Below are 24,870 nucleotides of genomic sequence, written 5' to 3'. Positions count from 1 at the left end.
ACCTTTAGTTTACCCCTAACAATTCCATTGTTCTCACCAACTTTAAGAGCTATGATTCCTCTCCCATTTTTAAAACAAAGTTCTATTTCATGAAATGCACTAATATCTTATGTTGTATTTTAGCCTGAACCCTCAAAGTAACAATCGGTGAGTATATCTTTTGCCAAAGATTTTTTAAAAAAACATCCACCATTTTTCTATTCATTTGTACAAATACTCCAAGTAAATGCATGCTCCCTCTCCTCTCTCTCTCTCTCTCTCTCTCTCTCTCTCTCTCTCTCTCTCTCTCTCTCTCTCTCACACACACACACACACACACATACACCCCACTGTACCAAAAAATGTTTTTATCAAAGTCACCTAAGTTATACACATCCTAAATCTAGTTGTCAATTTAAGTTCCTGTCTCTATTGATCTGTTCATTGGAAGCTATCATTTTTCATAAATTGCACAAACCTTCTAATTCTCCTCCTAACCTTTCACAGACTACTCCTGCTCAGACTTCCTGGGCAGAAATCCTTCTAGTTCCATGCCTCTTAACATTAGAGTCATTCAGAGCTCAGAGCTCAGTATTTGTTCATTTTCTCTATCATCTTTAATCTCTTGGAGCCTCTGCGGTCTTAAGAACTGAAATACCATGTGTGTTGACATACACAGTTCCACTCAATTCCAAGACACTCCCTTTGGTATTTAGGAAGCATGAATTTATGATATGTGCATGTAAGTCATTTATCCATGCCTCTAAAGGGTTTCTACTATCATGCTGATGGTTGTATTCCTTTAGATATTCAAGTCAAAACTTTACTCAGTCTCATTTCTTTTATTTCTCACAAACTCTTCATCATAACTGTCATCCTTCATCTTAAAAAACAAAGCAGAAGCAGAAGACAACCAAGTCTTAGATCCACAGATCACTCTGCCACTTGTTTGAACAAAGTGTTAATCATATCCAACCTGATTGATTGTGAAAAACTCCAAGCCATACATGTTTCTGTGCTTAACACAGCATCTCTGGTGAGCCTTTTAAAAACTCAACAATCCAGCATCTGCCTCTGATAAAATCCCTCTAGTCATTTCTGGTCTGACTCGGAATAAATGCAAAGTCTGCATATCTCCCTTCAAAACTTTATACAACCTCATTTGTTTGTTATTGCCCCTTCATCAGCAATTTCATCTGCACTGCACCAGTCCTGACTTCCAGACTTCACAGGATTGCCACTAACGTTCCTACTCACCAGAAGCCCCCACCCAAGATGGGCCATATGTTCTTATTGCTCTGTGTCCAGTGTTCAGCTGTCACTTTATCAACAAACCCTTCCTAACTGTGGAGTTAAAACCACCACCACCCTTGCTTTATGTCCACTGACACCAGACGTACTGCATAGTTCACTTGTTTTATGTCTCAGTTTCCTGCCTCTTCTACTAGCAAGTGAGCTTGAGAGGAAACTTGGACAGTACCCATAACTTTAAACACCACACTTGTTCAAATTCTCAGAATAGAAACCATGGGACTATTTTTACTTTCCTTGATCATTCATATTAAATGTATCATTTTTGTGCAGTTAAAATCCCCAAAATATCTTATCTTTGTCCATTTATGTCCGTCCTTCCTACATCTACGTCATCCCACGTGACCATCTCTGTAATGGAAAGGAACAACAGCAGCAGCAGCAGCAAAACCCTGAAACACAAGTTTCATCATGTGTCATGCAGTTTCTTCTGTTTCTAAACCTTTCTTTACTCATCAGGAAGACAGGTCCTTTTGCTGCTTGGGTCATGGTAAATTAATGCTTTACCTAAAGAACTCCAGTGGCTCCCACGTTTACTAAGAGAATCATCCAGAACCGTTTACAGAAGCCCCCACATGTCTTTTGTGACCTGTCCTCTGCTTACTATCTCAATCTAATACCCTAATATTCCTGGCCTTACTTTCAAACAGGAAGGGTACCAGAAACCTCCACTCTCAGAATCACACCGCTCTATTGTCCATCTTTTCACATTGTGTTTTTTGCTTGGTGAGTTAGTTTGGTTTTGTTGGTGATTTCCTTGCCCAGCAATCCTTTTCCTCTTACCGTTTGTCTCCTGGCACCCATTTGCTATCCATTTGAAAGATTGTATTGGCTGTCATTTCTATGTAGACTAGTTTCCTTTCCCACTTTCTCTCTTGATGCTACTAAATTATCCTTCCATATTATCAGTTACTTATTTGATCTTTGCTACTTTCATCTCTTTGTATTGCTTAGAGGCAAAGTCCATGTGGACCAATTTTGGTTCCAAATCCTGTCTTAGTAACTGCACATTACTCCTTCTATTTAATACTGTAGTTGCACACTGGTATAACAAATAAATCAATGAATAACACTGGGAATGAAGCTTTATCTTTCTGTTCCTCTTTGAAGTATTCACTTGATCTATGATTATTAATTACAGTTTGACATCCAATTAATAAACCTAGCACATGACACAGGAACCTCAGATTGAGACATAGATTATCTACAAACTTCACAAGAACAGTTAGGTTTGTGTCAGAGTTCACCCAACTGAATATGAGTTTCCATGCTCTCTCCTCTATTTTAAATAGTCTGTGATAAAGAAGTTCTTATATTTTTTTCTCCTTCCGATGTTATAACTGCTTATTTGTCCTTAACCAAGTAACAAGAGTAATGCTCAGGACATCCTGACTCTTGATAAATGGTACTATGCAAGGATGCTTCAGAAATGGACATATCCACCAGCTGTCTTGACTGAAGATTTGATGAAGTGGTGTGAGTTCTGACTCTGTCAAGTAGTAGCTTTAGCTGTTGTGGACAATTCAATGGGAATTCTCTCAACCTCTCTGCTAGCACAGGCATGATGCCTATGCTGGACATCCCTGTTTATCTTAGATAATCTTATCAAGTATTGTACATGAAAATAGGTTTAATACTGAAGAGCTCCAGTAATATGAAATCCTACTACACTAGTGAGCAACCTTGTGAAATTAATGGAGGTCTTCTGTTTCCATATGAGTGAGGTTATGGAAGAGGATTTAAAGCAACCATCTATATTTAAAGTATTGATCATTTGACATTATGTGCCTTCAGGCTTATTACCTGTGCCTTAAATAAGTAGAAAATGGGGAAGACAGGATTCCTAGACTGTCTTCCTGTGGTCAGCTACTTAGTTTTATAAAGCCACACAACTGTGTCCAAAGTGGACCAGAGATAGAAGGAATGAGCCCCTAGTTCCTCTGTGACAAAGTCAATGTGGGTGCCACTTCTAAGCAGGAGCAAAGTACGTCAGCATCATAGGTACTGACGCATCAGAAGCTGAGAGAACTCTGCCCTTCAGAAGTGCACCCAGCTGCTCTTTACTGCCCCACTCTTCTCGCCTTTCCCCTTTCCTTCCCCTGCTGGCGAATGTGCACACAAGAGAGAGGAGTTCCTGGAGGGATGGAGAAGAGAGAACCATTCCAGTTCCCTTTATCTCCCACTGCAAGCTGTGCTACTGAGTTAAAAATACATAATTTGGTTTCCAAATCTATTTCAACCTCTGCCTGGCCTACTGAGTAGTCACAAACCATCCGATTTCAATTCACATCTTTGCTTTCAGCTTTATTTTAAATGGAACACGGCTAAGTTGTATAAACAGATAAAAAGTAAATGTCCCACAAAGAGCAGAAATGGGATTAAAGGAAGCAGGAAGTCAATCCATATTTATAGTGTACCGCGGTCAAAATCTGAATGGTTTTCATCTTATTTTTAAAATGCCAAACTTTCCACAAAGTATAAAATGTCAAGTCATGGAAGAGGTGAAAGTTGTGGCATATAGAATTATGTGATGACAGTAATGCTTCCTTTTACATTCAGCATTTCACAATTAAATGATCATGTAAACAGATAATTCATGTCCTGCAGGTGATAATTCTCACCCTTCTGTCACATTTGGAATGCTATGTGCTTACAGAGAATGGCCCATTTCTGAAAAGTTAGTCATCTCATCACAAGTATCTATGAGTGGAGTGGAAAACATCCCTAACATTGTGCTTTTGTGGTAACTTCGTTGGTAATTAGTTACCTGCTAAGACTCAAAGCAGGATAACTGCACCCCTGCCCCAAATGGCTTAAAACAATGGCCAGGCCAATGATTCAGCTCACTCAGCGACGTCAAGTGAAATGGCTGATGGAGGCCTTAAGACACTATCAGCCTTATAGTTGACCCAAATCTAGCACTGGTATTATGGTCTACCCAGTGTTATGGGAGATAGTACATGGTAAAAATGCTACTGTGAAGTAGATTCCTTTCTTCATTTTTATAAGTTGTCTCACAGTCAAGAGAACATATTTTTACTTTCAACACATACTAATAAAGTCATATAGATCCAGTTATAAATTGTGCTTTCATTTATGAATATTTAAGCTACATATGAGTTATATTTTCCCTACTTTTGTATTTGAAATGTGAGTTTAAAACCTTTTCTGGGAAAATAAAGTCTCTTTTATTGATGTTATATAGATTCAAGTGGTATCACATTATCTACAGACTTCTTCACAAAACTATTTTTGGTCTAAAATGATAATTTCCTAGTCACTTATGAGAGCTCATACTTTGACAAATGATTCATTTCTCTAATGAAGTCTCTTTTCAGATTTGCATGTAGTGTGGGCAACCTATACCTGAATAGGCAACATGGAACCAACGTGGAGAGACTTCCACCTTTCCCATCCATCTTTATCACTATCAGGACACAGAGAACCAAAGGGATCCTCTCTATAGACGTTTTGCCATAAAATCTAGAGAAGTGGGTTGGAATGCAGGAAACCAGATCCCAGCCTATTACTAGTGTGTTATGTGACCCATCCAAACCCTCCCCTGTCTTTAGTGTCCCCATCTGTCTTGTCCTCACCCCATTCTATCAAATTCTATCCCATAATTATTTCTCACTCAGTCCACACTCCTTCTATCTCATACCCATGTGTTCTCCACTCCAGGATCCTATTTTTTCTGTTCTCCCACTCTCTCCCTCCTCCACAGCCTCAGTTGAAGGCAGAGAGCACAGTTCCCTGTGCTTTAAGTTCACCTTTTACTCGTCACACCACTCAGGGTGGGACATACCAGCGTTGTCCTGTAATTACAAAATGCCACCAGGGTTCAAGTCCGTAAACTCAAATGGAACCAGACTAACTTTCCAAACCTGTCAAGTGGGGATAGCAACAGCTTTTTGGAGCAGCTGTGAGAGTTAAGAGTAATGTATGGAATGCCAATCTAGTTGAAATTAAGTAAACAAGCACAACAATAATGTTTGACAATGCTACCATTCCTATCAGTGCAAGAATACTGGCTACTTTAGGTCAGAGGCCTTCTTGTTTAACTCATTTACAGAAGAAAGAGCAAGGGACTTTGCATTCAGAAGAGCAAGCTAAGCCAAGCAGGTTCTTAGCAAGTCACTCCTCCTCCCTGATGAACCAGACTGATAGGCTGCCTGAGACAAATTCTATCTGATTTTGATGCACCCAGTGTCTAGCAGCAGCTTGCCCATTGAGTATGGAAAGGAAATATGGTATGAAACCAAAAGTGCTGTGAACACGTGTCTCTCTATTACACACTCTACTGGTATTGACTAAAGGAGGAAATAAAGCCAATCACCTCTGAAGCATTAGAGAAAACCAGAAAACCAGCTCCTCAAACAAAGTGAGAAGACAGCTGGAAAGGACTGGGCTCCCAGCAGAGCAGCCAGCTTCAGCTTTGTGCCCCAGATTCCTGTCCTGGGCAGAACACAGGGTGGACCTTTGGCAGAGAAAGACACACACACACACACACACACACACACACACACACACACACACACACACACACACACACACCTCTGCCTCTGGAGCAACAATTTACCTGGGCAAAGTGGACAGATAGAAAGTGCTCAGGCTCAGAGAAGCCAGGCAGTCACAGTGCAGCAGCTGAGTTCATTTTTTACTTCCCAGCCTCCCCCACCCTGCAGTCAGGTCTCAAGAGGTAATTAGTGTGGGGGAGGCCAAGCTCCTGAGGGGGCGGGGAGATGGGAAAGTACGGGTGGAGGCGGTCTTCTTGTCATAGGTCTCTCTAAGGAGGGGAAAAGAGAAGGGGGTGGGGGAGGCGCTCAAGAGAATGACTGGTTTTCATCCTTGCACGTGAGGCATACCTAATGATATTTCCACAAATAGACAGGCAGACCAGAGACGGACAGACAGAGCACACTTGCATGTTTTGAAACAATCCGTACCCCCAAATCCAGGACGCAGCCTGTTGTCATAACCATCCAGCAAACTGTCCAGGATACGGGTAAAATTTTCCGGGCACAATTTCTCGTCCTTTGAGTTCTGTCCTGGGGATTCGTTTAAACTGCAAGTGCAAAAATAACGGGGGTGGAAAAGACTATTTTAAGAATGGATCTGAGAACAGGTGGAAAAGGGTTGCCTTCTAGGGAAATAGTGGCTGGCCTTAAGCTAAAGGAGGGTTGGGGGTTGGAATGTGAAGAACCGAAATGGTCAGGAAAATAGTACCCCTTGCCAGCACGCACCCCTAGATTGCAAGTACCCCGAGGCAGCATGTACCCCAGCACCGGGCTTCCTCAACCCGACTTTCCAGTGCTCTCCCAGTCTATTAGGTCAAGGGAAAGCTTAGCTTCAGCCCATGGAACACTAAAGACAGGAAGATGGGGTTCATTCAGGGAAAGATGAGTGGCCAGAGGGGTGCTGTGGATCTGGACACTTGTCTACCTTCCCCACGCACGCCCTATACCCTGAGAACCCCCTCCAGAACTCACCAAGCAGCCAGGCACAGGACGTGCAGGAGGGCGAGGCTGACCCCGGAGCACAGCGCAATCGCGGGTACCTTCTGGACAGAAACCATCTTCGCAACATGCCATACTTTAAGCCTGTTCACGTTTCCAGGCTCTCGAGATGCCCTGTGCAGGGTGCGAGGAGAGGGCAGAGTGGCTCCCGCGGCGTGCGCACATTCGCGCTCACACTCGCCCGCGCTCCACCAGCATAGCCGCGGTGGGCGTGTGTGTGCACGCGGCCAGGGGAGGCGGGACCTGCGCGCCCGCCCCCTCCCTCGCCGCTTGCGCCCAGTGCCAGCAGGAGCCCAGCGCTCAGCTCTGCACCTTGCCGAGCCTGCTCGCCGGTGAACTTGGGAGCTCCTAGCACGCGAAGCTAGGCAAGTTTATTCCAACCTGTAACTCAGGGGACACTACTCAAGGTCCTTCGTCCCTGCTTCAGTGTCAGCGATTCCATAACCCCAAGAGGGTCCTCTGCCACAGGACGCAGCTGACATCTCTTCTTTCTGCTGATCCTCCTCCCTTCATCATGGTTTTTGGCTGGAAACAATGAAGCTCCTTTCTCATAGGTTGTATGAAGACTTGCCTGTGCCCACTGCGGAGGACGTAGGTGGAGAAAGGGCGGGATGACAGGGATTGCAGGGCGTGGCGGTGGGAGGGAGTGAGGAAGAGAGAACACTTGTGGGAACGACAGCCTTTGGGGCTAGCATTTAGGGGCTAGGAAGATGGGCTGCCTGATTTTTCCTACTAATCTGGGTGGACTTCTGCCAAACTTTTGGGAAGTTACTGGAGAATACTGTCAAGGCTTGTGTTGAGATACTGTTTCAAGGATAACAAATTTCTTTACTTTGTTTTACATCATTCAACACACACTCATACCTCCCCCCTTGTCACTCTGCCTAGGAGCTACAGGCATAGAGACCTGAAACTTCTTAAAACACTTCTCTTTCAGAATGGAACTGATTGAATTCCAGAAGTCGATTGCTTTATGAAGGAGAGGAAGGTGGTTAGGTAGGAAAGAAAGAGAGGGAGGGGGGATGGGGGCATGGAAGGATGGAGGGAAAAGGGTGAGAGTGTTGGAGGGAAAGAAGGTAGGTTGAAGGGAGGGGGGAAGAGGGAGGGAAGGAGGGAGGGGGGAACACCAAAGCAGAATACTTTTAATGTTTTATGGAATAAAAATGAACACTTAAAACAGGCCTTTAAAAAAACACTAATTAATTGAGGGGGGTGTCCTTTACATTAATACAATGCATAGGACTATTTCTATATAAAGTAAGTAACTTCCATAATATTGGGTCTGTGGAACCAGACGCAGCTTGTGTTCTATTCACAATGCTAATAACTGACTAGTGTGGTCCTAGCATATAGAAAAATTAGAAAGGCGCCCAAGGGGGATGGCAGAATTGCTTCAACGCTTAATATTTTTTTCTTTCCAAAGAAAGGCAAAACAGTGTCTGTAGAGGGAAGAACAGTGAGCTCCCATAGGAGTCTGCATTCGCAAGTGCTGCCTTTTGAAATGTATTAGACCCCCACGATTCTCTACCTGACATAGTTCTCCTGGTGACTGAAACTTCAAGTCTCATGCTGAGTGTTGTCCTTCCTCTGTGTTTATCTCTTGTTACAGCACAGGGTGTACTGTAGCACATCAATAAATATGATTGGACAAATTATCAGTGATGTCCTTAGTCAGAGATGTATCTTACCAATTCTGGTGAAATTTAAACTCTTTCTTTTAGGAAAACAGCCAATGAATCCCTGTATACCACAAACGTGCCATGAAAGCGTTGTCCCACACTCTCTCCACACATTGTGTATCATAAATACAATGCTCACTGTGTTGTTGCTGTAGTATCCATTGATCAGCAGTGGATTGCCAGACCAGTTCATTTCCTAGTCATTTCTATGATGGCTGTGCCACATCTCAGCTAGCCTGTAAGACCACCCCCTGATCCGGGGACATTAACAGACTAAGCCACAAGCATTTCATGATATCAGTGGACACTCTTGTACAAGAATTATTTTGGTCATATACTTGTCACAGGCTTAGTTGTTTTAGTGTGATTATTTGAAAAAGAAATACATGTTGGGCAGTGTCTGCATCCTACCTGAGCAATATCTGCACGTGGAATTTACAAAGTCAACATTCTCGGGGAATTTGAAGTACTAAATATACCGCATACTTATCTTTAATTGGGTTTGGCACTGTCACCTCACTTTTGTGCTTAATGATCTCTAACTTCCCTCAGTCTTTTAGTAGGAAACATCCTATTTCCAATACAAACTTTCGATTCATTTGAAAATCTGATGTTTTCCAGGGAATAGGAAGAATATATTTTTAAAGGCCAGTGAACTTCAGCGGAATCACTAACTAGTCTGTCTGCCATTTCGTAAATGGTTACTAACAGAGGACAATTGTTTTGCTGGAACTTGAGTAATTAAACGGATTCACAGTAAGCATAGATGGTGTTGTGCTGGTTACTTTCATAAAACACCATGATGGGAAAAATTACAGAAGGCTGAGTTTATGTGCAGTGCAATTCTAGGGGCTTAGAATCCATAGTGGCGATGTAGAGGCATGGCAGCTGGAGCTGGAAGCTAAGAGCTTACATCTTGAACCTCTAGTAAGAAGCAAAGGGAGGGAGAAACAACTGAAATGTCATGTCTCTAGACACTTAAACCCACCCCCCAATGACATACTTCCTCCTAAACATCCCAAACACCTCCAACTTGGTACCAAATATTCAAATGCTAGAGTCAGTGGAGGACACTGTCATTAAACCCATCACAGAACTACACCAAAAATCTGTAATTATTTGTGTGTAAATATTCTATACAGTTTTTACAGAGTACTAACTGTTAGAATGAGTATTGCCTTATCTGTGTTAATAAATCCATGTGGTGTAGAAGTACATGTCCAAGTTTCTGAAGAAAGCAGTTATCATGTGTCAACTGGAAGTAGCTAGTGGGGAAATTTTTAAGCATCATCCACAGATGCTGAAAAAAATTGAAGTTGTTGCCAACTTCATACCTATTTCAAGGACCATTAAAGTACCCTAATTATTTCATAAGAAAGCATGTAGAGTGTTTTTTAATTGTTAATAGGAGAAGATTATAAGCAAATCAGTATTTAGTGGGGAAATAAATGAGGAACTGTGTGGTAGTGGACATAGAGCATTATGATATAACAAATTGTCTCAATTTAATCTAGCTTAGAGCTCTGGAGACTTAAAATCAGGGTAGCACAGCCTTGGCTCTAATAAGGACCCTGTTTGCTCCATTGCAAGGTGGTGAATGGTATCCTGGTTGAAGCTTAGGAAAGGGGCAAGTCACATGTTGTGACAGGAAGTCAAAACAAACTGAGGGCAGCCAGACTTAGTCTTATTTTTTCACCACCCTTACCAGGTTCCGACAAAAATTTCATGAATCTCTTTGAAAGAGAAAGCCTCAAATAACCTGTGTTTTGGAGTAGGCTTCTGCCTTTTAAAGGTTTTGCCACTCTCATGACACTGGAGACCAAGCTGTAAACATACAAACCATTGTGGAGCATGCTCAAAGCAAAATCTATACTTCTGTAGCAATTAAAATAAAGAAAATAACATCTATCTACCTGTCTATCTACCTGTCCATCTACCAAGAGATATTTGCCATAATGTATGCAAAATAGAGGATATAAAAATACTTTCAAGAAGATATTCGTTTAAAACAAGTAAAGTGAAAAATAACACTGAGTAGTTCATGGGCATAAATCTAGGCACTTGAGAAAATTTACATGAAAAGAAAAAACATAAAATTTTAGATAGTAAATATCTGTGAAAGTAAAGAAGAATGAATAAAGATGAGGATCTTTGCCTGCTTTGACTATGCAATGCCTTGTTTCAGTGAGGAAAAAGAAAAACATATCTGAAGGAAATAAGAAAAATGTTAGCATTTTCCAGATGCAGTGGCAAGGATTTGAGTGTTCAGTACTTGCTGAGGTTTTCTGTTGTTGTTTTGGTTTTGGCTGGTTGGTTACTGTTGTTGTTGTTGTTGTTTTGAACAATTCTTGATGTGCAACAAAGCAATATAAAACTTGCTGTTTTAAGAACATGACTTACAATGGTCTCTCACAGAATTTGTAGTGTGGCTATAGGAATTCTCTATGGAGGTCCACACTTCTACTACAGTTAAACAGTGTCTTTTTAAAAATAGATTTATATAATGGGCACCTAGATGTGTTTTCTGAAACAACTGGGGAAGGGTTGGATGCTAGTTGTATCTCCTCCCTTGTCTGTCCTTTCTGTCTTAGTTAGCTTGGACTTCCTTAGTTAGCTAGATGGTTTACCGCTGGTGAGACTCCCTAGATACTGTGTGTCCATCCCAATAGTCATGCTGAAGCTGAAGACTTCTTAACTAAATCTTCAAATTACGGAGCATCTTTCTATAGGTCAAAGCAGGTTATAGGGTCTAGTAGATATGTGCCAAGATAATTCACAATGATATAAATACTAAATGGTTTTGCGTGTTCATCTTTGAAGAGTAGCTCTAACTCTATGCATGTTTTAGATATGTATATCATTCCACTGGGGGAGGGACCTAAAAACCATTTAATGGGTACTGTGTTGGTTAATTTGGGGCCAGTTGGACAATATCATAGTACACATATATCTGGTCAAATACTCTAGATTTTTCTTCAAAAGTTGTTTTATAGGTAAAATTAAAATTATTCTACAAGCCATATCACTCTGAATGAATCCACTCTCATCTGATAAGATTAAAACTAAAACCATTAGACACTGAATAAATAAGATTACCTTCCAGGATGAAGCAGTGTCTCACCCAATGGATTTGAGATATCTGCGGACAATGTCTGAAGGCCCTGAAAAAGGGATTCTGCTGTGGTCTTGAGTTGCAATATTATTTCTTTTTTAGATGCCCAAACAGTCAGCAAATTCAGCTTACGTTTGGCTTTTCCAGCTCATGAGTTCTCTCTGTTTTTGTAAAGACAGGATCTCACTATGTTGCCTTTGCTGGCATGGAACACAATGGATAGACCAGTCTGGCCCTGGATTCTTAGATACTCACATACTTCTGTCTCTCACATTCTGGGATTAAAAGTGTACACCACTGTACCTGACATGACTTGGTTCTTTAAAGTTCAGATGCATGGGGAGATGGTTCAGTGGTTAAGAGCTTTTACTGCTTTTGCAGATGACAAGAGTTCTGCTCTCAGAATCCATTTTTGGTGGCTGGCTCACAACTCTTTACATCTCCAGTTTGAGGGTTCCAGCACCCTCTTATAGCCTATTTGGGGACATACATACATTCATAAAAAATAAATAAGTGGTTTTAAGTTTGGATGGATAAATGGAAGATGATAGAAAATAATTATTTATTTTACCTATTGCTTCTATTTCTTTGAAGAATGGTGGCATAAATAACACAGGAATAGCAAGTTAAATATTCATTTAACCTCTTACATTCTGATAATTTTTCAATGTTTTAACTAAATTACATAATTTATTGATTTTTAATGTCAATTATTTAATCCATAGATGATCATAAATTTCAAAATATGCTTGAAACTTATAATAGATTATTCCTTTATTTGTCTTTAAATCATAAGTTTGTGAAATAGAAAATCAACCATGACATAGGAACATGTATAAATATAAAATACACATACACTACAGTTTAGATTCTAAATTAGTCACCATATTTTAATTTGGTCTCTTTAATATTTTTATTAAATACTGCACCCGTATTATAAAATCTTGGGAAATAAAAACTGCTAGCAAATAGAAGCAAATTATTTTAACAAAATTACTTAATTACTACAACTTTAAAACATATATTTTAGGTATAACAAATTGTCTAAATCTTTACAAAAAAGAAAGGAAGGAAGGAAGGAAGGAAGGAAAAAAGAAAGGAAGAAAGGAAGTACCACCTTAGGGGCTAGATAGATGGCTCAGTGCCTAAGAATATTTGCTGTTCTTGCAGAGGACCTGAGGTTGGTTCTCAGCACTCGTACAGGTAGCTCATGGCCATTTGTAACTCCAAATCAAGATCATTGTTGGACATCCACATTCATATACCCCCAACTAAAATGAAGATAATACAAACCTTAAAATCCTACCTTATAAACTTTGGGACGAGAATAGTAACTGAGTATCTTCGGCAATTAAATAGGTCCAAAAAGCAAAACCAGAACTTTGTATTTTCTGCAATTGCACTGTTAAGCGTCTGCACAGGATATGCTTTCCTATCCGTTTACTTGAAGAGTGACATGAAGTGATCCACACTTCAGAAATAGACATAATTAGAATGAAACATCAAATTAGCCTGAAGTTTGCATGTATTTTCACTCATAGTTCTACACACAAACATTTTGGCATTTCAAATGCTTAGATAACAGTGACTCTTTGAAAAATAAAAGCATAGTTGTAGGTTATTTTATGCTCCTTTCTCTGCTTTCACATTTTTGGGGGGCTACAGAACCTGCCACACAGGTCAGAGGCACACAAGCTAAACAAGCTGAGTGTCATAGGTGTACACTAGCCTGCCATCAGTTGAACAGCGTGATCAGGGCTGATTTTCTGCAGGAAGCCTGAGCCCAGCCCACTGGTGCTGTGTGCATCCAGGCTGCTCTTCATTACCATCTGGTGGCTACTGCATGGAGTGGCATTGCCTTAGCTTCAAAAGAGAGTTGAAGGCACTGAGTGCCCTGCTTAAGAACAGAGGGAACAGCAACACAATGGACAACATTAAAAAATATGGTAGGGTGGGCACAAAGCAAGGATTGGGAGGATTTTTTCTTACCATAAAAAATTCAGTGTGGAAAAATCTTATTCACTGGAAGCAATGCATATTGGGTAAAAGTTCAATGTCTGAAAAGTAGGGTGCATGAAGAACATGAAACTGTACATTGCTTTTATTTGTTTTATAACAAAAAGAGATAAGACCAGCTTTTTTTCTTTTAGTGACAATGTTCTGAATCTACTAAATCTTTCATTCAGTCACACAGCCTCACATGTCATTTTCCCCATAAAAGTTCTTTTGTAAAATATTGTCTATCTTTACCTTTTAGTTTAAATAGCACATCACTTGAGCATCTATAACCACCAGGTAAAGGTCTTGTTTTCTGCTACTATAGACAGTCGTTAAACATCTGACAATCATTTATATAATAGTTTCCCATCACGACTGAGATTTCCAGCGGTGAGGATGGTGGTTTATTTATTCTCTCAGGATTCAAGTCCTAAAACATTTAACATTTATTTATGTAAGGGATGAATCCAGGATGATCCCACTATTACTTAGAGAATTTAAACTATATTGCTGGCTTCTCAGATACTAAAGCAAGTATAGAATTAGATTTTGGAGAGGGCAGACTATCCATATTGACCTTGTATATATCATACGTGCCGACATCCTGCAATTTCAAAGCCAGCTGTAGCCATAGAAACCACCCTGTCGTGTCTCATCACTTAAAATGGGGGGTGGGGGAATGAAGCTAAGATGGAAGACTCGATTTGACCAAGTTTCTATAATTAAAAATCATTTGAAGCTTTGAATCCCACTTTTCAACAATATTCTTTGTTTCCGATAGGATCATGTCTTTTGTTTGTTTGTTTGTTTGTTTGTTTGTTTTTGGTTTTTTCAAGACAGGGTTTCTTTGTGTAGCCTTGGCTGTCCTGGACTCACTTTGTAGACCAGGCTGGCCTCGAACTCACAGCGATCCGCCTGCCTCTGCCTCCCGAGTGCTGGGATTAAAGGCATGCGCCACCACGCCCGGCCCGAAAGGATTATGTCTTACACTCATGGCAATTCCCCTGTTCTGGCCTAGCATGTGCTGGGATGCAGGTGCGTGGCATCATAACCAGCTTTAAGATTTGTATTGAGGGAAGCAAGTGAAAAGGCCTAGTAGATAAAGGTGCTTGGTAGCAAGCCTGAGGTGACATGAATCCCATGCCTGGACCTTGCATAGTAGAAGTAGAGAATCAAATCCCACAAGTTGTTCTATGGCCCCTACATACACACAGTAGTGTAGCCATAGACACACAATCACTAAAGTAAATGTAAAAATAACTTTAAATATTTTATTCTGCTGTTTTGATCTCTGATTTAAGAATGAGCTTATCTCTGAGAATAAGTTTGTCCTTAAAATTACGTGTCTACTCAGAGATTTTTTTTTACTCTGTAATAAGATCTTACCATCAAATTACAGACTCTGTGACTGAAGACACGGTACACTTTGGACATAAAACACAGATATTCATACAGGAACTGGACTGGTAGCCTCTTTGGTAGTGGTGAACCTACATTGTGTGGGCTACTGGGGTCACCACAGTTTCACCCAGGGCAGACCCATGTGCAATAATAATGATCTCCCTGGGAAAAGTGGCCACTAGTGCAATGTGAAGATATCAGCAGCTGTCTGTCTAGCCACCACGTAGCTAAGAGCCCAAATCTGGCAAGCTCATTGACTAACCAGGGAATGCTGTTTCCCTCTGCTAGGTCTAAGCGAGGAACTGTTTCTTCTGCAATAACTCTCAGACCTCTCTAACTAAATCTTAAAGTAGGTGAGCTGCAAGCTAGAGAGTCTAACCATGCCCTCATTTAAAGTTCCACCTATTCTGGTTTGCTGACAGCCAATTTTCAGTACTTTCACTCTTTCATTCTTCTACTTGAAAAGTCCTTTTTCAGTGCTTTCACTTAAGTCTTCTTTTATAATAATGTACTGGACAACTGCACATTTCAGATTTGGAGGGCTATCATGTGTTTTCAAATTAACCCATAAAGGAATAACATCTTTTAGGTTGGTAAAATAAGATACCATTTTCCCAATTTGTTCCAATATCTTTTGAAAATGGAATGCCTTAATCTGGATTGTTTACAAGACACTTGCAATGAAGAGTATTTTCTTTTTTTCTTTTGGCTTATCAAATTATGACCATAGATTTTGATTTTCAGTTGGGATCATTCTGCAGAGGTTTCATAAAGCTCTTGTTTTGGCTCTTGAAGAAGGCATTTGACATATTATATTGCCATTTAATTTTTCTAGACTGAATAACCCCACAAAAACACAGTGATAAATATTGAAAATGTGTTAAAATTTCCATATAAATAAAAAGATAGAACTCTTTTAGGATCCCAGTAGTGTCTCATGTTATGAATATAAAAGGATTCCAAAATCAGATGGCTTCACTCATTTTTAATGAATTGATTTGAACTATGAAAGGTGGTTGGCCAATAGTCTCTTGTTTACATTTTAGAATTATAGTGGCTATCCATCACAGAGTATTAAATATAAATTGGCAAAAGGTTCTACACAAACATGTTGCTTGCACTTTTTGGTTCTGCTTGAAAAATCAGAATTACAATGCACAAATCCAAATAGCATAGAATAAGTGAATAACTATAAAGTTGAATAAGGTGGCAAATTTAACCCAAATATGTCAATTCTTGCACTGAATATAAATATAAATAATGCAATTGAAGCAAAACGTGGCTGCATTGGGAAACAAGATATAGCTTAACTATCTGTCACTAAAAAGAGACTTTAAATGTAAAGGCTGCAAACTTTAAGGTCAAACACCTACCATGTCATTACTGTGTTAATATTAGGTAGTATTTTATCTGTAAGAAATATTAGCAATAAAGCAGGATGTCTCATATTCATGCAGATATGCATTCACCATGAGGATGTAATTATGAACTTGAGAATCCATCTCTAGCCAATGTATTTTTTTTAAAGGTAAAGACATATTAGTTAGAATTATTTTTGCACAAAGTACCTGTCAGAACAACCTGGAAGGGGGCAGGGGGACAGATTTAGTTTATGGTTTCAATCCACCATGGCAGGAAGTGACAACAGTGGTGCTTGGCAGTGAAAAAAGCAAACAAATATTTATGCCACATGACAGGAATGACTAGGATTAAATGACAGCAATATGACTACCCAATTTTTGTTTTTGTTTAACTTTAGTTAAATGCTGGTGGGGTGGTGGTACTCACTTATAATCCCAGAACTTGGGAAGTGGACACAGGAGGATGACCAGGAGTTCAAGATCATATTCCTCTTGGGTAAACTGCCAGTTTGAGGTCAACCTGGAATATGTGAAGTTCCATCTCAAAAAACAAAGCACAAGAAAGACAGAGACAGAGACTGAGAGGAGAGAATAAAAAGAATGCCAAATTATAAGAAATATAACTATTCTTATAACTTGAAAAAAATACAATGCTTTCCATTATTACTCTATAATTGGACTTTTTTCAATTGTCTAAGGTTTTTATTGATTAAACTACCTCACATAGTATTTTGGGTGTCATTGTGACTGCAAGACTAGATACAGAGGATTTTTTTCCATGAAGAATTTTTTTGAAACTATAATATAATTACATAATTTGTTCACTCCCTTTCCTCCCTCCAAACACTCCCATGTACTCTTTCTTGTTATCGTTCAAATACATGACCTCCTTTTTCATTAATTGTTGCAATGCCTATATGGATATATTTTTCCTAACTATAACCTTCTCAGCCTATATCATACTATTTGTATTTAAAAACAAAACACCATTGAGACATATTTACCTTGCAGTTGAATGCATACAATTTAAATGAACACTGTACCAATGCCTTCAATATTAATAGCAAATGCCATCTACTCAACTTTATTTATTTATTTATTTATTTATTTATGTTTGTAAACAGGGAAGTCAGGTATATCTAACTTGGGAGCATCTCAGCACTTGGGAGGCTGAGGCAGGAGGATTGCCACCAGATGAAGACCAGCTTGAGCTATATATTATTACCCTGGTTCAAAAACAACAAGTTGAGAAGAGCACGATCTTGGCAGTGAGTCTAATTACAGACACCATGTTAGGCAGTTCACAAAAGGCTCTTGGAGTTCAGATTCTGTCAAGAAGCTGACCCACAAAATTATATGTTTTACAATTTGACCATAAAAGCAGAAAAGTTATAATTTCTGTTGGGTGATTTCAGATCATATTCAGTAATAAAGGCAGGAGAACAAAGAACGTGTGTCTTGTCAGATGAATCTACAGACCATAGTGAGCAGTGCTAGGAAAGGGCTAGATATATTAGGGAGGGGGAGGGAAAAAAAGAAAGTCACTATTTGATGAGTAATTGAAAGTTTAATTAAGTGTAGTAGATTTTGAAGTGAAAAAAAATTGTGCAGGTCTTGGATGCTCCAACAGTATTGGCAAACAGTTCACACAGACATTTGGATGGGCTGTGCATGTCCTTGCAGGTAAAGTAAGAACTCTTCACCTAGGACAGCTGGCTTTTTCATCAGGTCCCCTGCTGGCCTGTAACTGAATTTGGCAGTTGCACTACAGACACTGATTCAGTCTTAGCTTTGGTGAATATTCAAGGAAACTCTCATAGTTAGTGGCTCTCATTGTCATGGCCTCTTTTTAATAAGAAAGCAGTGCAGTACCCATTCCCCCTCATAAAGCTTGCAAGCATGAAATGAGCATCTGCATCCTTCACAAATCAAATGCTGTTGCTCTCTCCCATGATTAACCAGAATAAAATGAAGAGCATGGACTGTAAATATCCATGAGGTCAACAATTTCACAAATAAGATGATCCGAGGTAAGAGTCATTGCCCCTTCTCTGTTAGAGCATTCAGAAAGGCCTTAATCTTCAGTCCAACTTCAAACACTGAGGCTCAGAATCTCGCTTATCACCGAGGTCTGTCTTCTCCTAGTTCTCGCCCAGACAATGGCATCCCCCAAGCATGGTGTTCCAGGTTGCAGTTTCCACACAGATCCGTGCTTTGTGATTCCTGTTGCAGGTCAACCTCATTTGTTCTGATCCTCGTTCAGGGCGCAGTGACCTTTGATGTTAGAATTGCACACTTGGAATGAGTCTTCCCAGAGGCCAATTTGTTGTTACCCTTGTCGTTCATTCTCTGTGTCTTCCACTTAGTGTCTGAGGTTTTGTCTTTCATGTCTGCCTCAAAGCCCACTTCTCCTTTTCAATGTCAGCTATTTCTCCTCTGCTAACTTGGACAGCTTTGTCCCTTTCCATGGGAGCCCAGCTTCCATGCATCTTAACGTCATACTACTATAAGCAGTGGAAAGAAAGGCTGGTCAAGAATCAGAAGTGGGTGTAAAAACTTGAAAAGGAACAGTGGACACTGACATTGTGCTTGTTCTTATCTCATTCTTAAAAACTTAATGCTTTCTGAGCGACAAACTGCAAAACATATTCTATCATCCATCTATCTATCTGTCTGTTTGTCTATCTATCATCTATCTATCATCTATCTATCTATCTATCTATCTATCTATCTATCTATCTATCTATCTATTAGCTTTGAACTTTTAAAAACCTACTTTATTTGGGGTTCTTTCACGTTTATACCTCCCTTCCAACCCACCTACCGTAGACAGGGGAGAAAAGAGGTTAATAGGAACAGGAGAAGTAGACCTTTTTAGATTAAGTTCATTGGAGCAATTCCATTCTTGGTAGTCAGGATTTCAGCAGACCCATTTAAACAGCAAACCAGGACCTCAGCAAAGGTGACTGCAGTCACAGCAGCGGGAACCCGGAGCAGCAGCAGGGACCTTGAAGAGTTCTCTGGAGTAGTTCTCTCTAGGAGCATCTTGAAGTGGAGCAATGAACAGCCAAGACCAAAAAGCTGAAAAAGTCAAGCACCTCTTGTTTGGGGGATATACGTGTATATGGGACCACCTGCTCAAGGATAGCACCATCCACGTTGGCCTGAGATGTCCCACTTCAATCATTAATCAAGAAAATGGCCCACTCATATGCAAACAGTCCAATCGGATAGAGGTAATTGTTCAGTTGGCATGCCTTCTTCCCAGGTTTATAGCAAATTTCCTAAAACCAACCAGTACAAACGTCTTCACCCTGACCACAGAGAGGCAGAAACCTCACATTGTAACAGTGACAGCCACCGGCTTGTCATCTGATCACTCTAGGTATGCATCAAGAACCAACAGGCAGAGAACTCCTGCATTTTTCATAGTCTTCAGCTCAGCCCGATCTTCACTATTGATATGCCCTGCATGAATTGCCATCTGCCCATTGTTTTACACATGCATTAGGGCCTGTGGTTTATCTTTTGTTTATTTTTTTTTCTGGAACCAGTCAGTTCTACCCTTTCTCGTTGCAGTTGGACTCTACCCAGCAGCTCTACTCCAATCCATGCTGCAGCAGCAATTGTAGCAGCCAAACTCTGAAGCCAACAGCAGCCACACTAGATATGTCAGTGACTTCCCACTCAGCTATTTGTCATCAGTGCTGAGAACCTTGTATTCTCTTCATTTTAGCAGCCTTGGCCATTCAGACCTCTGAAATCCCTCCCTTCTTAAACTCCATTCTGGCCATTCTATAACACACACACACACACACACACTCACATACTCATACATGATAAATGACAGATCGATAGATGATAGATGATCGATAAATATAAATAGATGATAGGTATAGATATAAATGGACAGATAACAATGATAGATATGGATAGATGATAAATAAATAGATGATTGATAGATATAAATAGATCATAGATAGATATAGATAAGCTTAATATGTGATATGTAAATTATGATCTGACAGAATTAGTTATTAAGATAGGAGTAAAAGAGCCTATATTTATCTTGACTGGGGTTTTCAAGAAAAGCAAGACTATCTGGAAAGTTAAATACCTTGGAAATTTATTATTTAATATATTCTGACATTGTAAAAAGATGCAAACATGGTTGTGTGTGTTTCTTATATAGAAAATTTATTGCAAAGGGCAAATAAACATTTATAAATAAAAATGTTCTGTCTTGACTTACATGCAAGGAAAATAAAGCTCTGGGAACATAAATAGAAAGGTTGGAGATTACACCTATAGCCAGTTGATAGCAGTAGAGCGAGCTCCTACCTCCTGCTCCGAGGTTGTTTGATGGATGGCTGCACAGTGACTATTCTGGTACATGCTAATGAGGGAAGTTCGGTAAGAGAAACAGAGATTTCCTTATTCCATTAGTGAAAATAAATATGGTCAATTGAAATCTTGTCACATTTCCTTGCTATCATTTATTGTTAGGGAATCAGGTCATCCCCGTATATTGAATCTATGCAGCTAATATCCAACACGAAATCTCTCTGAAATCTGGGATATTGATGCTTTTCACATAGTCTAACCTACTTATGGTCTTATGAACCCTAGGAGCGATGTTTTGTCACTGTGGACACAGTGTCATTTGCAAAATAAGGACAACCATAAGCACCTGTTTTTTTAGGCTTGTTAGCAAGGATGAGATGTGCTAATGCATGTTAAGAGAGTTTGAAGAGTGTCCTGAATATAACAAATACTAACAAAGTGTTAGCTGCTTAATAATAGCTAATTAATAACTAACACATTTGATTGCTGTTTTGTTAAACTTAACACTTTTTTTTAAACTCATTGCCACTGATGGAGAGAAAGTCCTTCATCAGTTAGAGGTAAATACTTAAGTATGTTAAAACATTAGGAAATTAACACACTGGTGTGAATAAGTTTTAGTTAAAGTGAAAATCAGAGAGAGCATAAAAGCATGTAGTTTCTAGCATGTATAGTTCAGAGGTCATGGCACCTAAAAGATGAGCAGAAATGTACATGAATGAGAAAAGTTAAGCACAAAGGAGTTGGGAGCCCAGAGACAAAATTCAAAGACTCTGATTTTGCTTGAGGCTTCCAATTATCATTGCTGCTGCAGAAATGAGCACAGTGGTATAGCTGGCCCTCGATCTGTGGTCCTGCGTCAGGATGCATGGCCTCCAGTATGCACCCAGCCCAGCTGTGAATTGTCTGGACAGGAACTGCTATGAAAAACTGGCAGCAAGAAGCCCGTGGGGCCAATCCAAAACCTTTGTACTCATGCACTGCTTGCCTGGAGCTAACAACTAGTAAGGTCTGAGGTGAGGCAAAACAGCCATGCTTGACGAGGAAGCTAAGACCCACCACACACCAGGATCCTGTTGTTGCCAGATAAATGGTCTTTGAGCACACACACCTGCTCTCTGTGGTGAGCGTGTCTCAAAACTCCTGCCAGGAGGTGGGGGACTTGTGAATGATTCATCTAAACTTTGTACTTAATTGCATTTTTCAGGGGATTCCAATATCAAAGCACCTCATATATATTCATACTCTCTAAGTGGGATACATTTTTCCTAGTGAACAGGGAAAAGGTGGCTTTTTTTTTAAAGTTTTAACATTGATGTCTAAGTCTAATTTTCCATGCTTACTAAATGAACAGTGCTTAAATCTTCCATCAAGTAATTGAAATTTCGCAAAAAAAAAAAAATCCCTGCTAGTCATTTAAAGTTGATCTTTAAACACATTTTATATTTAATTGTTTTAACTTTTGCAATTAAAAAATTAGTACTTTGAGAATTTTGTACCATGCATTTTGGTCGTACTTACTCCGTCCACTAACTCCTCCCATATTCATGCTCTCTTTTTTAAATTCACTCCACTTTGTATTCTGTTTTTTTTTAAACAAAAACAACAATAACAGTAACAACAAAAACCTACAGAGTCCAATTTTTGTTTCCCATATGTCCTAGCATGTGTGGACTTCCACTGCAGTATAGTCGACTTACCAAAGACCACACCTTAAAAGAAAACTGATTTAAAAGTCTGCAGCATGCTCTTACAATCTCTATAGCAGTGAAGTTCAACCAGTGAATTGTGACCCCTTGGAGGTCAAACAACCCTTTCACAGGGGTCACCTAAGACAATTAGAAAAAAACAGATATTTACATTACGATTCATAATAGGAACAAAATTATAGTAATGAAGTAGCAACAAAAATAATTTTATAGTTAGGGTCACTACAACATGAAGAACTCATTAGGAAGGTTAAGAAATACGGTTCTATAAGTTTATATATGTAAATGCCCAACTGTATCCAGAAAATATTGTTTATTTTGTAGTCACCTAGTGCCTCTGCCTCTTACAATATTTCTCCTGCCTCTTCGACAAGGAAAGAATGTTATATAGATGTCACACTTAGGGCTGAGCAATTCCAAGTCTCTTATTTTTTGCACCTTGTGACCAATTGCAGTTTTCTGTGTTAATCGCTATCTATTGAAAAATGTTTCTAGACAAGAGTTGAAAGATACACTAATCTACACGTATAATGAGATGTCATTAGGAGTAAGTTTAACATTGTGTCAATTTAGCAGAATAATAACAGGTTCTTCCCTTGGGACTGTGAACTGTTTAACCGCGGGTTCTTAGCCTGAGAAATGAAAGTAGGTATAGGTTTCGTCTTGTGAAACAGGAAGTGGTTGGTTAGTCCAATGACATTCATGCCACCATTTAACCAATGGCCATATTTTGCCACTGTAGTTCTCAAAGTTCACAACTGGGCAGGATTAATGACTACACTCACAGAAGTATGAAAACTGCCCAGAAGGGATGAAGCATCCAAGTGAGTAGTGGATTGGTCTCTAATTGTTCTGTAATTCAAGCATATGGTGTCTTCAACAGTGACATCTTACTGCTACATTATAGGATGTAACCAACAACATCGGCAATAACCAGTAATGTTCAGGGTCTATGGGACCTTATTGACCAACAGCTCCAGTAGAGGTAACCCATTCCTGACACTGTTTTTGGAGGGTTTCCGGTGGTGTTATACAGCTTTGAGTTTCATTGCTAGTCTTCTTGTGCTGTCCTCTAGGCACCTGGTTGTCTATGGTGTTAGCAGGCTTAGAGGTTCCTCTAACGAGGTCACTGTCTGTGTCCCACGTGGGCAGGTTGGAAGCAAGTAAAGAGAGCTCCAAGCTGAAGGCTGTTTCCTAGGGCTCTCCAGAGGCCTCCTTAGGATGGTGGACAGTGGGTGTTAGAGCCTGCACCCAGCTCAGCTCAGATGGATTCCCTGTCTGTATCCCAGTTGGATCAGGCAGGGGAGGAGTAGGCTGATAGATTTTCAAGCCCAAAGCTGCTCAGGTGCCCTACAGTCCTTACCGATATGGCAGGGCTCTGCCTATCTGCTCTGTGTTCCAGATGGTCTAGGCCAGTAAGCAGCTGTGGGGCTGTGAGAAAGCCAAGCTTGAAGCTGCTCCGGTGCCCCACAGATGTTTTTGAGATGGCAGCAAATGTGAGTCTTGGCCCACACCAGACTCAGCTCTACCTGTCTGCTCTGTATCCCAGATGGGCCAGGCTTGTAAGCAGTTGGGGATGGCGGTGGGGAGGCTGAAAGGGACCAGAGCCCAAAGCTGCTGGGGTGTTCTACGGGACTTCTTGAGATGACAGGACTTTGCTTATCTGGCTCTGTGCCCCAGTTGGGCTAGGCCAGTAAGCCACTGGGCTACAGAGAGAGAGAGAGAGAGAGAGAGAGAGAGAGAGAGAGAGAGAGAGAGAGAGAGAGAGAGAGAGAGAGAGAGAGAGAGAGAGAGAGAGAGAGAGATTAGAGCCCAAAGCTGCTCATGGAATGGTGTTAATGTGGGTATGGCCCATTCAGGTCTCTGCTCGGCCTGTCTATTCTTTGACCTAGATCTATCAGGCCAATAAGCTGCAGGTGGGCTCGGAGAGATCAGAGCCGGAAGTGGCTAGTAGGATGGCAGCTAATGAAGATTGTGGCCCGCTCAGGTCTCTGCTCAGCCAGTCTGCTCTGTGACCTAGCTCTGTCAAGAGCAGAATGCTTCAGGAGGGCAGACGGAGACAGACCCAAGCCCGAAGCTGCTCACAGGATGGCAGCTAATGCGAAGTGTGGCCTGTGCCTGGACTTAGCTCTGCCTGTATGCTCTGTGTCACAGATGGGCCAGGCTGGTAAGCTGCTGTAGAACTGAGAGATTGGAACCCAAAGCTGCTCAAACATTCCACAGGCCTTTTTGAGATAGCAGGGCTCTGCCTATCTGCTCTGTGACCCAGATGGGCTAGGCTGGTAAGCAGCTGACGGGCCAAGAGAGGTCAGAGCCCAAAGATGCTTGTGTGCCCTGCACTCTTTTTCCGGATGGCAGCTAATGTGAATAGTGTCCGGTGCCAGGACTCAGATCTGTGTGTCTGCTCTGTGACCTAGCTCTGTCAGAGCTTTATGCTTCAGGAGGGCAGACGGAGATAGA

At 40.5% G+C, this 24,870-nt stretch overlaps 2 protein-coding genes across 4 annotated transcripts in view; one reads left to right on the top strand and one right to left on the bottom strand.

Moving 5' to 3' along the window:
• Positions 1–7,006, bottom strand: part of GABRA4 (gamma-aminobutyric acid type A receptor subunit alpha4) — a 75,133-nt gene extending 68,127 nt beyond the window's left edge. For all 3 annotated transcript variants that reach the window (XM_084798644.1, XM_084798646.1, XM_084798645.1), the window contains exons 1-2: positions 6,780–7,006; positions 6,237–6,355 (exon numbers count right to left, since the gene is read on the bottom strand). In XM_084798644.1, the coding sequence (XP_084654770.1) occupies positions 6,237–6,355; positions 6,780–6,865 (205 nt within the window). In that variant the 5' untranslated portion in view covers positions 6,866–7,006. The remainder of the gene's footprint in view (positions 1–6,236; positions 6,356–6,779) is intronic.
• A 25-nt stretch (positions 7,007–7,031) lies between these two features.
• The window catches only part of GABRB1 (gamma-aminobutyric acid type A receptor subunit beta1), a 458,545-nt gene continuing 440,706 nt past the window's right edge, over positions 7,032–24,870 (top strand). The window contains exon 1 of the mRNA XM_084798648.1: positions 7,032–7,171. The gene's annotated coding sequence lies outside the window, so the exon portion shown is untranslated. The remainder of the gene's footprint in view (positions 7,172–24,870) is intronic.

Source organism: Acomys minous (genome assembly GCF_964271855.1).
Source record: "Acomys minous genome assembly, chromosome: 10".
NCBI lineage: Eukaryota > Metazoa > Chordata > Mammalia > Rodentia > Muridae > Acomys > Acomys minous.
Note: the sequence above shows the minus strand (reverse complement) of the source record. Positions and strands in the feature narration are given on the sequence as shown.